The following is a 14748-nucleotide window of genomic DNA, read 5'->3' as shown; positions in this document are numbered from 1 at the left end:
GTCTATATTTACAGACGCAGTGTACGAAAAAATGGCAAATGGTTTTAGAAGTTTCATTAAATAGAGAGAAATCAAGTTACCATTTCTTTCTTCCTTTTGGTGCATCTTTAGGATTCATACCAATACAATGGAAGTGGTACCATTGATTTCCTGGGCACTAAAATACACGAAGAGAAACACCAAGATCAAAATACATATCATGTTGGATACTACCTATAAATTATTTCCTACTACAGTCATTTCATGATACCTAACCATGGGGTGTCTTCACCGTTGAAGATCTGTTTCTAGCACATTTTTCTTGGTCTTTACAGTCAAACATATCAACGCAAGGTTGATATAGAGAAAATGGGTAGGAAATTGACAATGAAATTGATTGCATCAGCGTACCTGTAGACCAGAACATTCAATCATTTGAATCTGCTCAGTCTGATGGAAAAAGAATGAAATATATATTTTATTTGTCAAACAATCTTTGGTATGCCCCCTACTGACTGGGGCCATGTATATGGCCAGAAAGCCACTTATCTTGAAAAAGAGCAACAAAATCCTCAACATGTCTAGTAGGAGCATCGGCTGGATTGTTAGTACCAGGAACATGAAACCAAGACTCCCGCCAGGAACAACTTTCCTTATCTTAACAACTGTTTTCCACCCAAGTCCAGGGGCGGTGCGACACCCCTGCAAAACATGCACTCGCAGGGTATGCTCCGGAGTCTTTTTTGTCGCAGCTTGTTTTTAGCCTACCCGGAGTTGTTTTTCCGGATCATTCGTTAGTGTCATTAGATTTATTTTACTGACTTAAAGTCCGCGGTAAATATAAGAAAACTGTTTATCAAGTCGCGTTACAGGAAGCGTGAATTCGAGTCTGTATTTTAGATTGTGTGTACAAAAGCGTTTTGCAGGCCTGCATCCTGCAAAATTTTGCAGAAAGACCTGGATGAGGTCAAAATGCAGGGTTTGCCCGGGATTTGATGGCTGTTAGTGTCAAAACGTTAAAAGTCAAGACTCGTCAAATGGCTTTAGATGTTTGGAGAAGAAAAAACAGAATAGACAGTCCTGATTTTATCTATTTTGTCGCAAATTCTGAAGAATTTGAAGCCTGCACATTTTCGATCTTCTCCAAATTCGTCATCTGAGGGCTGCCATCAAGGTCATCTCCAATGATTGTTCTTCTTCTTATGGTTATCTTCTGAAAATATTGCAACAAGGAAAGTAAAATCTGTAAGGTATGTGGTATTTTTCTCTATTATTTTTCATGCCTGTATGTTATCAATTATAATCTGATAAGTGCAGGAAAAACTGCTTCCCTTCCCCCTCTTTCTCTACTTATCTGCCTATGGCCTATGACTTGTCATAATTTTTGGTAATCAACAAAACCACTTGTTGTGTGTGGTGAGTGAGTGGCCAATCATGAAATATTTATAAGATATTTGATCAATCAGGGTACGTAGTTACTGTTTGGCTGTTTGTTTAGCCAATCACTCTGGCTAAGAAAAGGTTGACGACAGGAGATGAATTTTTGGCAATTTAGAGGTAAAGGGACAACCAACCTATTGTGGTTTTATTTTGAAATAAGAGAAAAAAAATAACATTGAAAATTTGGTGATTCTGACCTTGACGCCCTAATGTTTTTAATATGTTTTGGCCGGTTAAGAAATTTTTCTGGTGAGAGAGAAAAAGAGCGGTGCAGGTTTTTCGCACACTATTTTGAGCTACACAAACAGATTGTATTTGACTATGTTTAGTTTTCGGGCCAGCACCTGCCAGTCAAGTACTGGTCATAAAAACTGCACGACAATCTTAAAAATGATTTCTCTATTTTGTTTTAGTTCTCTTCCAAATGGAAATTGCCTGTACAGTTCCATTTCTCTCCATCTTGTGGGCAACAATTCTTTGATGGATACACTTCGATGCCTTGCACGTGTGCAGAACTTTTCCTGAATTGTAAATTATTCTCAGAACCAAAAAAACCCATCCAAGAAGTTCAGTAGATTGGCTCAGTCATGAAGCATTGCGGTTGGCGGTTACCCACAGTCAGCCGGTTATTATATAAGATTAATTGGTTGTCCAGTTGTCGTTTGACTTAATTTTGTGTTTGTTAAATATGTAGGTGTAGCTTGCAAAGATCCTAATTCCCTCTTCATTATATACTATCAGGTTAGTTGCCATCATACCGTCCAGTAGATCAATGGATTATTTTGCACCTTCACGTGGTTGGTACAAGATCTTTGTAAACACTGACAAAGTCTGCTAATAAGATGAGTGAAACCATATTTAACTTAAAGGAAACAACAGAATGGAATAATTCAATCAAATTGATGATGTGTACCTAACATTTAGTTTCTTGGAAGTTTTTGGATTCAAAATTTTCCCTGTAAACTGGATATCAATATTTGTCACGTAAATCATCTCTGGAAAGTACATCTTGATTTGATTTTGACATGTAATTGCCAATGCAAATGAATTTGGATGCATAATGTATATATATATAGTATAAAATTTATAACACAACAACTGAATTTTGATACCACACATAAAACATGCTGCATTATGTACATAATGAATAAATGAGTTTCTGATGACATATGGTTTGTTTTCAATTCGGATTGGGGGCTTTTTACCCCTGGTACAGGATTCCCTGCTTGATTTGGCAAACAGTTCCAGACGAGACACCAGAATGGGGCTAGACTACAATTTCAAGATGAACCAACTATAGATTATAGAGATTTCAGCTTCAGTACAAATTCTAGTTTTGGATACTTTAATGCATCACATTAATCAATTTTCTAATGAAATACTCTTTTCTTGAGCAGTCTGAATAAAATAGTTTTGCTCTTTTTCTCTAAATTTTCATTTGAAATGGCAAAAGGCTTTTAGTATTAATCTGCTTGAAATTATTTAAGTCACCTTTTGGCAGCAATAAGATAAATAAATTTGACATAATAAGAATCAAAATTATATTAACAAATTTTAGACAGTTTGGTAAATATTATTATTATTGTTATTACTACCATCACGATCAGATAAAGATTTTTGTATAATTTATAATCAATAATAAGCTAATAGCCTCTTTAAAAATGATTTTTGAATGGTCCCTTAGAGCGCGGTCACACCAAAATATAAGTTTAGCTAATGCTAAAAAGGAATCACCATTTTTGCTTATTTTAAGCGGCGCGTCGGAAAACTTCAATCAGCATTTCTAATAAGTCTAAATATTTGTGTGGATAAAAATTCATTCATTCGAAATAAAATCTTTCCATTAAATTTTTTTTCTCTTGTGTGTGAATGTAAATGGCGTGTGCAAAAAAAGATGTGCACATCTTTTCAAAATTTTCATATTTGAAAAGTAAACACAAATCGCCATTTTCAATAGACCTATTTATTTAAACATAATTCAAATAATATTGGAAAAAGATTTCACTTGCAGAAGAAATTGTAAAATTTAGTTGATTGCAAATCTTGCAAAAATCTTCTTTTGACTTGCACAGCCGTAAATAAAAATACTCACCGGCTAATTGTGCTTTTAGGCTCAAAATTTCAGCTTCTTGGGCTTCGATCGTCGCTTGGTCGCTCGATTCGGAAGATGACATTTTTATTTAGTTATTAGGAGATAAATCTAGACGAGAAAGATAACAATTTCAACATTGGAACTCCGAGTGGTTTACAGCAAACTTTCCCTTGATCTATCCACCAAATAGATTAACATGATTGCAATTCTCACGAAAGTTCCTTCCCCTATAGCAATTGGATACATAGCGTCGTTTGAAAGTGACTTTTAATTTTATCGAAAAAGGGAACGTATCGAATAGTAGAACGTCGAATTAGAGAGCATCAACTGTAAAGTGAACAGCAGGAAAAGGGAGGCCTGAAAAACAAGAGTTACAAAAACCCAAGTTACGATGAATGTGACGTCACAAGTCTCAAATTATGACGTCATTCGCCGTAACTCGGGTTTTTGTAACTCGGAAGGAATTGACAACTGTAATATCTCATTTGCTACAACAATAAGGCTCTCCAATAGACTACAATAGACTTTATAAAACATCCAATCTTCTGTGACATCTGATCTTTCTACCTGGAAAATCAGATTAAATAGTAAAACCAATATCAAATAAATAAAACTTAACTTTCAATCCTTCTTACTGTATCCTTACTGGTAATGAAAACTATGTGATACGCTAAGAGTACTGAAGGTTTGACAAGATTCCAGCCATTTTCATTTGGATAATAACTTTTTACGAGCTTTACTTATGCGCTGTCGACTGTCAAAGCGCACACAGTAATTTTTCACTTTCGTCTTCATGAGAGGATTTGTGATTATATAAAAATGAGTTCGGTTTCATGTGATGACCTTAACGTATCTGATAAAAATCGTCAACGATTATTCCGAATGAAAATGGACGGACTTTAAGACAAAACAGGAAGAATTCAATCAAACAAATTACAAACCATCCCTTACATTGAAATAGGTTATGTGAAGTCTTGAATTTTCGATCCATTTGAGGTTACTTGAAGGGTAAAATAAAAAAAAAAGCCAAGAAGGAAAAAGGCACACAGAAACCAACAGCGTTACACTTTGAGGCTGCAAAGGTGCTTAGAACATAGAACATAGACCCCCCTGCTTAAAATTTGCTTCCATTTGCTGCTCTGGTTGTACCTTAAGTGGATTAATTTGCGTGAAGATTAGAGTTTTCCTCAAAATTCGCGAAATAAAATCCTTGCGAAAAAAATTAATCATAACTTTTGTGGAAACCCTTAGGAAAGAAAATAAAAGAAATTAGTTCAAAAACGGAAATTTTATCCTCGCGTAAATATTTTCTGTGCTCGTGAAAATAAGTCCTTATTTTTGAAAGAAATTGGCTTGCGAAAATCAATCCCAAATTGGTGAAAACTTACATTTAATTTTCTCCATATCCAAGCCTGGAATATGCTTAGTGTTATGCCTTATAAAAACATAAAAAGAGTCTGGTTTTAAATTTCAAATGTATAGCAAGAACATGTGAAAAATCAAGGCGTAAAAGTAGTTTATACTTTAAAAAAATTTTCAGAAAAAAGCAAACGATCGATTGACGAATTACACGTTACAAAAAATTTATTCACAAAGCTTAAAGATTAGACGATCAATAGTAAGTAACAAAGAGACAAGCTCAAAATGCATATATAAATCATGCAATGCACAAGCGATAAGCTCAAAATGCATATATAAATCATGCAGTGCACGAGCGACAAGCTCAAGCGTACTAGCATCAAGCTCAAGTACACGAGCGACAACCTCAAGTGCAGGTATCAAGTTATGTTAAATTACGTTAAGCTGTTGCTATGGAACCAAATAGTGAGTAAAGTTTTGTCTTATAAGGATGTTAAAAGCGAAGTTTTGTAGTATGGGATCTAAAATTATGGAATATTTCAGACCAGTGCAATTTGTCTTGGTTATATTTTATGCGTAATGTATGTGTAATTTATTGTGAGTTTTTTTGCCAAGTCTAATATTTTTGATGGGCGATCACATAGAACTTTTACCACACAGAGTTGAGTACAAAAAGCACATGGCCGCATAATGCTACCACGGAACCAATCGTACTTAACTCTGGGTGAAGTAGTATGGGATCTAAAATTATGGAATATTTCAGACCAGTGCAATTTGTCTTGGTTATATATCATGTGTAATTTATTGTGAGTTTTTTGCCAAGTCTAATATTTTTGATGGGCGATCACATAGAACTTTTACCACACAGAGTTGAGTACAAAAGGCACATGGCCGCATAATGCTACCACGGAACGAATCGTATTCAACTCTGTGTGAAGTAGTATGGGATCTAAAATAATGAAGTATTTCAGACCAGTGCAATCTGTTTTGGTTATATTTTAGATCGGCGATCACATAGAACTTTTACCACACAGAGTTGAGTACAAAAGGCACATGGCCGCATAGTGCTACCACGGAACGAATCGTATTCAACTCTGTGTGAAGTAGTATGGGATCTAAAATCATGAAGTAGTTCAGACCAGTGCAATCTGTCTTGGTTATATTTTAGATCGGCGATCACATAGAACTTTTACCACACAGAGTTGAGTACAAAAGGTACATGGCCGCATAGTGCTACTACAGAACCAATTGTATTCAACTCTGTGTGAAGTAGTATGGGATCTAAAATTATGAAGTAGTTCAGACCAGTCCAATCTGTCTTGATTCTGTTTTAGTATTTTTGATGGGCGATCACATAGAACTTTTACCACACAGAGTTGAGTACAAAAGGCACATGGCCGCATAATGCTACCACGGAACCAATCGTATTCAACTCTGTGTGAAGTAGTATGGGATCTAAAATTATGAAGTAGTTCAGACCAGTGCAATCTGTCTTGGTTATATTTTAGATGGGCGATCACATAGAACTTTTACCACACAGAGTAAAGTACAAAAGGCACATGGCCGCATAATGCTACCACGGAACGAATCGTATTCAACTCTGTGTGAAGTAGTATGGGATCTAAAATTATGGAATATTTCAGACCAGTGCAATCTGTCTTGGTTATATATTATGTGTAATGTATGTGTAATTTATTGTGAGTTTTTTTGCCAAGTCTAATATTTTTGATGGGCGATCGCATAGAACTTTTACCACACAGAGTTGAGTACAAAAAGCACATGGCCGCATAATGCTACCACGGAACCAATCGTACTTAACTCTGTGTGAAGTAGTATGGGATCTAAAACTAGCCATAGCTTTCACTAACTGCCACCCGCTAGTACAAATGCTTGTAAAAACTAATTAATGCTAATTAAGGCTTTTTAATGCTTTATAGCAAAAGTTTGGAAATGATTTGGTATAGTTAGAATGATTCTTCTCAGCATTTTCTTTAAGATATCAATGAATAAGCTAACATAAATGAAACTTATTTTTTTTCTAAAAATGTGAATACTTTTTACAAAGAATAAATTACGAATCTTAAAACATTCATTAGGAAAAGTGTCCAGGTAGAATCAATTACAGACAGTTACAGATACTAAACCAGTCAAAAGACATGCAACTATATTTATTTCAACCAATTTGAAATATAAATGAAACATAGTAGAACCAAACAGCATAAGAAATGCTATGAGCCAGAAACATAACGAGCAGGAACCAAAAATTGACAGGTAACAACGTACTTGGGAGTTTTTCCAACGGTTTAACAAAGGATATCGTGATCCAAAATTGTTTACATTAAATGGATTTACCAGTAATCTAGAAGCTGTAACAGCGTTGTGTAAAGGATGGAAGATGATAGGACGTAACGTGGTAATAGTATCAGTAACGAGGCAATATTGATGAGCAGGAAGCAGGTATTAACAGGAAATAGCGTACATTCAGGACTTTTTCCAACGGCATGATAAGAGATCTCATGGACAAAATTGTTTACATTAATAAGATATGCCAGTTATCTTTGATCTTGCAGTTGTAACAGCAATATCGTGTAGAAGGATGGAAAATCATGACGTAACGTGGTAATAGTAGCAGTAACGAGGTAATATTGCGTTGTCAAGGTAAACGAATCCTCATTCATAAAAAGCTTAAAGGGAAAATAAGAAACATGAAATTAGATGATATGGCGAAAAAATGCTCTGTTCGCATTGCAACGGGTGTTAAAAATGCATGCGGGCGGACTGGCGGTCAAACATTCCCGGGTTTTTTTTAATCACGCCAGTAACTCACTATTTTTCGATGGCCGTCAGAGCAATTGAGAAAAAAGCTATACTTTAAATGAACAAATCGCCTTTCCCAGATTTTTTTCCACATCTCCGCACCGGAAAATCAGCGGAAAATTTGATGCGGGCGGGTGATGCGAATAGAACAATTTTTCGATGACTGCCTATATGATGGCGAGTGTACTGAACAAAAATAGTTCACAAAAGTTTCTTTCAATCTTTGATAATTTCCCAAATAGTGCCTGGTGAGTATCAACAAGAACACAGGTTAAACATAAATGATTAATAAAACCAAGTCTTATAAAAGTACACAAAGAAAAAAATATTTGTACTTACTGTCGAGAAGTATACCATAACACAGGATTTTTAAGCATTCTTGTTGAGAGTAGAGTATGTTGAATGACGATTGTCGAATAAATTTAGTTACAGTGGAATTTCGTTGCCAATTCAACCACCAACAATAATCACTTTTGTCCATATTCAATCATTGTTCTACTATTATCATTTTAATCATTGTTCATTCATTATTGGGGACAAACTGTTTGGATCGAAAAATGAATCAATCTCCTGAATGTCTAAGACAGGAGACAGATTGTAATTTGACTGTCAGCAAATTCACTGATTGGTATATGTATATATCTTGTTTAATCCGAAAGTCAAAAGTAAATGCGTATAAGTCTGTAAGTATTTTGACTGCAGGAAGAGAGAGCTTGAATTTAAAAAAACTTCCAGAAACTTCTCCATTCCATTTCCTGCATATTGACCAATCGGGCAAAATTCTACAAGCGGAATAGAATCTACTGTCGAAAGCTGAGTAAAATGCCCGCGGCGCCTGCTATTATAAAGAAAAAGTATTTAGGCTAGCAACTGCCGTCCCTGAAAAAAAACCGAACATTTACGGAAGAGACTAACTACGGGTAGGCTTGCGCGACAAAACAAAACAAAACAAAACAAAAAACGCAAAAATTCGAGATTCCAGTCCAATATCTATGCGTGAAACTATAAGTGCCTCCTCGTCGCTACGCTCCTGCGGGGGCAATTATGTATCAGGGGGGGTCGGGCTCAAAATCGTCGAATTGATAAAGCATCCGGGATGACCATCCGGCCGCCGCAATAAGCATCCGGCCGTTGAACCGGAATGAGCAGTCGGCCGTCGAACTGATCATCCGGACGTTGAAATGAGTATCCGGCCGTCAAACCGAGCATCCGGCCGTCAAACCGAGCATCCGGCCGTCGAACCGAGCATCCGGCCGTCGAACCGTTCATTCGGCCGTCGAACCGTTCATTCGGCCGTCGAACCGAGCATCTGGCCGTCAGAGTAACAGGCGAACTATCATTCCGGTCTGTAAATTAAGTCATGTATTCGTGTCTTTTAACATAAACTCGCTCAATGCGACATAAACAAAAATTTTAAAATGATCCAGAATAGTCCTGAAAGATGTCATCAAGCAGACTTACCAATCTTGTAAGTTAAAAACTATTTATTCACTAGTCTCTTAAAAATTATTTATTAGTCTCTTAAATAGACCTTTTGCTAGGGGTGCAATGTCATTTAAATGTTTGCTCCTGCTGAAATAAATTGTGATAATGAATGCAACCATAAGATAAGGCAAGGGGTACCTAGCTACATATTATATAACATAACAACAACATTAACCAAATTTGTTTCCCTTGCATCCATGTCCATTGAAATACTCCTGGAGTTTTTAATTGTCCAACATTACATTGCGTCTTGTACAAAAGGTCTAATGATTATTGCTAGCTTTACCCCCCAAGCCAAGCAAGCTATTTTTATTTTTGTAGCCAGACGTTAGTTATACTAATCGATAAAATAGATTTTATCGTAAAACAATAATTGCCTTAATTTGCACCGTCTGTTGAAATTTTGGTCGAGGAAAATTGACGAAATTGTCTCTAACAGTCACGGAAATCCTTGCATTTACACGGGGGTATGCATTTGCAACGGTTTCAACAAATTTTTCAGACCCTGTGCAAATGAATAAGCTAAAACGTGTAAGGCAAAATGGAAATGGCATAAAGCGAAGATGAATGGCATTTTCATCTTCTCTTTAGAAGATTCTTTAGCCTTTTAGAAAATTTTTGTCTAGGGGTTAAAATTTTGATTTGTGCATTTTTTTATAATCAAATCAACATTTTTCCACTCTGTGTAAATGCAACGGGTCGCAGTGATCAAGTGTATTTGCACGGGGTTTTTTCGTCACTTTGTTTTTGACCTGTTGCATTTACTGCATGTTGAACCCTGTGCAAATGCAAGGATTTCTGTGACTGTCTAATTGTGTACGTTTTTTTCCATGAATACTATTTTATTTCCCAGGACCTTAGTTAAGTTTCATCAATATTATTGATTAAAAATCAATAGGGTCAAGGTATCGATTACTGTACACGTTTTTTTTTATAAGGAACCTTCTCTTTGCTCTGAGCCTGGAGTTCCTTATTTTTACAGAGAATTAGCCTCAAAGTTCCTTATCGAGTTCCCTATTTACATAGCTGCTAAGTTTGGATTCGCAAAAATTGGATTCCTTAAAACTTGTTTTGTTATTCTCAGCCTGAGCAGTTCCTTAACAATTCCTTATTTTTTGGACCATTTTCAGCCTCCAGTTCCTTATAAACGTGTTCCAACTTATGAAAAAAAAACGCGTATATCTATATTAATCGATATTATCAATTATTGTAATTGATATCTATGGTGATAATTTAATTGAGTATTAAAAAATTGTGAGCATCGATTAGCTATTGATTATTGTTTTAAATCAATATTTTTAATATCAATCGATTAATTATTGATTAGCTATCGATTTTAATTGATAATTCATTTTATCGATTAGTAACATCTGGTTGTAGCTAGCTAGCCCAGGAGGGGGGGGTAAAATCTACCACCCTAAATTATTTTTGTCTAGAAGAGCTATTTCCATAAAGAATTGGTTAACAATTTAACTTATATGCTTTAATTGCCTGGGGGTAACTAGAGTTGCAAGCTGACAGAGGGAACCGTCTGACTTTTGACCTTTTGACCCTTGCCGGGACTAAAAAGGAGAAAACAAAAGAAGATTTTGGGAATTTTACGACCCTTAGCGGGTCAGAAGTTATCAGTATTTAAAATTTTTGAGTTTTAAGTGATTTAGTTGGGTTTTATGTCATGTTTCACTATAAAGTCAACCTATGACCCTAAGAATTTACACAATTGTACTTGAATAAGATTTTACTAAAAATCAGAAAGTTTCAAATCGTTTCAAAAATTTTTCTCTGAGATATACAGTACACAAAAGAACACCAACCTGGTAGATTCTACCCTCTGGGGCTAATAGGGTTAATTATCTTGAAATTTCTGTCAAATATTTTAAGTTGCTCAACCTTTGACACTCCTCATCTAATTTCGACAGCCTAGTTAATTCCAATTATCTGATTTTCAGTTTCAATGTGAAAGACAAGAAGGATTAACCCTTATCTTGGATGAGTTGCAGCGATGTGCTCTCCAGATAAAGCAATGGTGGACATCCCCAAGAAACAATGAACTAGATGATAGCATAGATGTTCTTGAAATCAGGCTGGAAAGAATGCGGAACCAAATTAAAGTCATACAGTCATGTTATGAGATCGATTTAAATGATATTGTACAAATTATTGAAGTTATACTCCAAAAGTTCAAGGAAATGGTAACTACCAGCACCATGGGATATTCGGCGTGTCGTTTAAATACTGGTAATGTGGGTGCTCCAAAGTATGAAATAACTTCAGAACAGCTAAATTTTTTCATTGAAAATGGATTTAATGGACCTCAAATAGCTAAATTGTTGAATGTTTCTTATAACACAGTTAAAAGAAGATTAAGAGAATATGATATCAGTTTGCGTCAAACATTTACACAAATAACTGATGATGACCTTGACAATGTGGTGGAATTGATACTAAAAGAACACCCAAATACTGGATATAAGCGAATGAGGGGTTTCCTTACTGCAAGAAAAATGAAGATTCAAGAATACAGAGTACGTGAATCTATGAGACGAGTTGACCCTGAAGGAGTTATAATGAGGCAGCTTCGCTCAGTTCCAATATATCGCAGGAAATATCAAGTGAAAGGTCCATTATCACTTTGGCATATGGATGGTAATCATAAACTAATAACGTAAGTACTTACTTTGCTTTATTGAGAAACAGATTTTGAGTGACTCAGAAAAGTATTAAATGGTAACTGTGTCTGAAATAGTGTGAATGTTGTCAGTGTGGAAAGGGAAAATTTTTTATATTAATCTTATGGTTGATTGAAATTCGATTGACGTTTTTGCTTACATTAATTTGAAATGTCCCATAAATTTGTAATTCCCCTCCTAGTTTTTATAATTTCCCTGTTCTTAAATTCGAACTTTTAAATTGTGAAGGTTTGAATTTCGAACTCTTTGCTTTAATAGATACGGCTTTGTGAACCACGGTTGCATTGATGGTTTTTCGAGAAGGATAATGTATCTAAGTTGCGCCGATAACAACAAATCAAATACTGTTCTGAATTTCTTTGAAGATGCTGTTAATATGTATGGACTACCTTCAAGAGTTAGAGGTGATCACGGGGGAGAAAATGTTGCTGTTGCCAGATATATGCTGACTCATTCGGACCGTGGTTTGAACCGTGGTAGCTTTATTGCATCAAAAAGTGTACACAACCAAAGGATCGAAAGACTCTGGGTAGATGTTTACATTGGTGTAACTCAAATTTACCAAACTGTATTTTTTAGATTGGAAAATGCTGGTTATCTACATTTGAGTGATCCTGTACATTTATTTTGCCTTCATCTGGTCTTTTTACCACGAATCAACAACCATCTGCATAGTTTTAAGACCAGTTGGAATGTCCATCCTTTAAGTTCCAATCAAAATATGACTCCTGATCAGTTGTGGATTTCAGGGCTTTTTAATATTGCTGGTTCTGGAAGTACAATTGATAGAGAATTATGGGAACCCTCAAATGATGTAAGATTTTTTTTCAGCCAAGATAGAATGGCCAGTCTCTGCCCGTTAAAACTAAGTCCATAGAAAGTCCAAAATTCCCAACCAAAAAGGAGGATGATACTATGACTAATCGCACGATGAGTTATTTTTTCTTATTTGGCGCGCCTTCAAAGAGAGCAGTTATTCGTTAATCACACTCTCGAAGGGGCGCCAATTTCTTCAAAATTGTATTTTTCACATCGTTCTTTCATCGAACGTGCCGATTTCATTCGAATCGAATATTAGTTTTTGAGAAGAAAAAAAACATTAAAAAAAACAAACATACAGGTAAACATAAACATACAAAGAGAAGAGAAACATAAAGCTTTCAGTGCAATTTCCTTTAATTGTTTTCATGATACTGAAAAAAAGTTCTGAAAATCATTGTGCAATTAGCTCTAAATCACATGATAACTCGTGCAATTCGAAAATTATTTATTTTTTACAATTATTTCCGAATAGCACTCGTTATATATAGCATGCCATAATGAGATTTAATGACGGGTATCATATATTTATCTACATAGGGAGAAGCACAATTTTACGGCATAGACTGGGATGGACCTGCAGTTAACGTAGAGGAATCAGACGAATTCAAGAAAGTAACCGTGCCAAGCATTTCCAATCCATTTACTGAAGAGCAAATGTTATATATTTTGAACAATTTTGATCTCCAAGCGGAAAGTCGATACTTTGGTGCCGATATCTACAAGAACTTGATAGATTTTGTAAGAGACGTCAATATTGCAATACTGAAACTTTAAATTGAACAATGTCTACTTTAATCGTAGAAATTTTAGCGAGACTAATTTAAGCTTTTTAGCGAGTTTTCCCTATTTTCGCTAAAATAGATCTCGCTAAAACACGCCGAATCGACAGATCGCTAAAATTTATCCGCGCTAAATTTCTGGTTATATTGCCTTGATACATTTTTATCAGTAGGAAGGGTTTCAGTGTAAGGAAATGCTAGAAAACGAATTCAGTCAATAATGTAATACGAGTATTCGCTAAAATTTATCCACGCGAAATTTTGTGAATTGAAATCGTGATTGGGCTCTTCCAGAAAAAAATTGTACATGGGGGGTGGAGGATATAACAATTTTTAGTGATTTACCCTCCGGACAGAATGACTTTTGGCCCCCGGACAAGGCCAATTTTGATGATTTTTTGCTACCCCCGGACAATATATCCTCCACCCCCCATGTAAAATTTTTTTCTGGAAGAGCCCATTCGCTAAAATATATAAAAAAAAATCAAGATTTTCCTGGCTCGCTAATATACGCTAAAATTAGTTTCGCTAAAATTTCTACGATTAAAGTAGTTTCGTCTGCCGCTAATTTCAATCTCATAATAAAGTAGTTTATTTTGTACGCCTTTTTTTTTGCAACTAGAATATGTAATACACTAAAGGTTTTTATTGCTATAAGAGTATAAAACATGACTTTATTTCTGAACATTTTTTTTCAATAATAATTCTCTTCTTTCTGCCACCTGAAAATTAATTATGCGAAGTTCTAAGTTCGACTTTATATCCAACCTTTTCAGAATGTCAGATGTTCAGAGCATAACAATATTGAACATAACTCTGAATCAGCCAAACACCTGTTAAACCACCCTGACCATGAGTTCTAATGGAAAGTGATATTGAATGCACCTGAGAACACACGATTACGTAAAAACTTAGAGGCTGCTCTCATTGCCCTCAAGAGACCTATTCTTAATGTCCAATTAGATTCAAAACGGCTAATTTTATTTCGCAATGGATATTTTTAACGACTTTCGTTTATTAACTTTTTAACAGCTTTTAATTGTTTTTAGACTGATAAATTTTACTGATAAACTTTTTTTATTTCTAATTTTACTATCTATAGCACTGATGATGGCATAAGACCAAAAAGCCTCTGCTTCAATTTTTAACAAATGTTGTTCTTTTACTTTTTACCTTCAAAATGGGTCAATTTTGATAATAGATTTCGTGATGCATTCGCTCATATATAAATTACGACTTTATTCTGATAAAAACATTCTTTCTCGGCGCAGCAATTTTCTTTTAG

At 35.2% G+C, this 14748-nt stretch overlaps 1 protein-coding gene and 1 long non-coding RNA gene across 2 annotated transcripts; one reads left to right on the top strand and one right to left on the bottom strand.

The window, feature by feature from the left end:
• Nucleotides 1-7471: 7471 nt before the first annotated feature.
• LOC136822743 (uncharacterized) lies at nt 7472-8222 on the bottom strand. Its single transcript, XR_010848939.1, has 2 exons — nt 8027-8222; nt 7472-7554 (listed from the first exon to the last, which is right to left on the bottom strand). It is a non-coding gene; the product is annotated as an uncharacterized lncRNA (long non-coding RNA).
• Nucleotides 8223-8749: 527 nt separating this feature from the next.
• LOC136822767 (uncharacterized) lies at nt 8750-13458 on the top strand. Its single transcript, XM_067079049.1, has 4 exons — nt 8750-9155; nt 11122-11837; nt 12121-12676; nt 13222-13458. Exons 1-4 carry the CDS (start codon nt 9129-9131, stop codon nt 13456-13458), a joined length of 1536 nt encoding a protein of 511 aa, XP_066935150.1. The 5' UTR covers nt 8750-9128.
• Nucleotides 13459-14748: the final 1290 nt, after the last annotated feature.

This window comes from Clytia hemisphaerica, unplaced genomic scaffold, assembly GCF_902728285.1.
Source record: "Clytia hemisphaerica strain Z4C2 unplaced genomic scaffold, Clytia hemisphaerica genome assembly, whole genome shotgun sequence".
Lineage (NCBI taxonomy): Eukaryota > Metazoa > Cnidaria > Hydrozoa > Leptothecata > Clytiidae > Clytia > Clytia hemisphaerica.
This window is presented reverse-complemented; position numbering and strand designations above follow the sequence as displayed.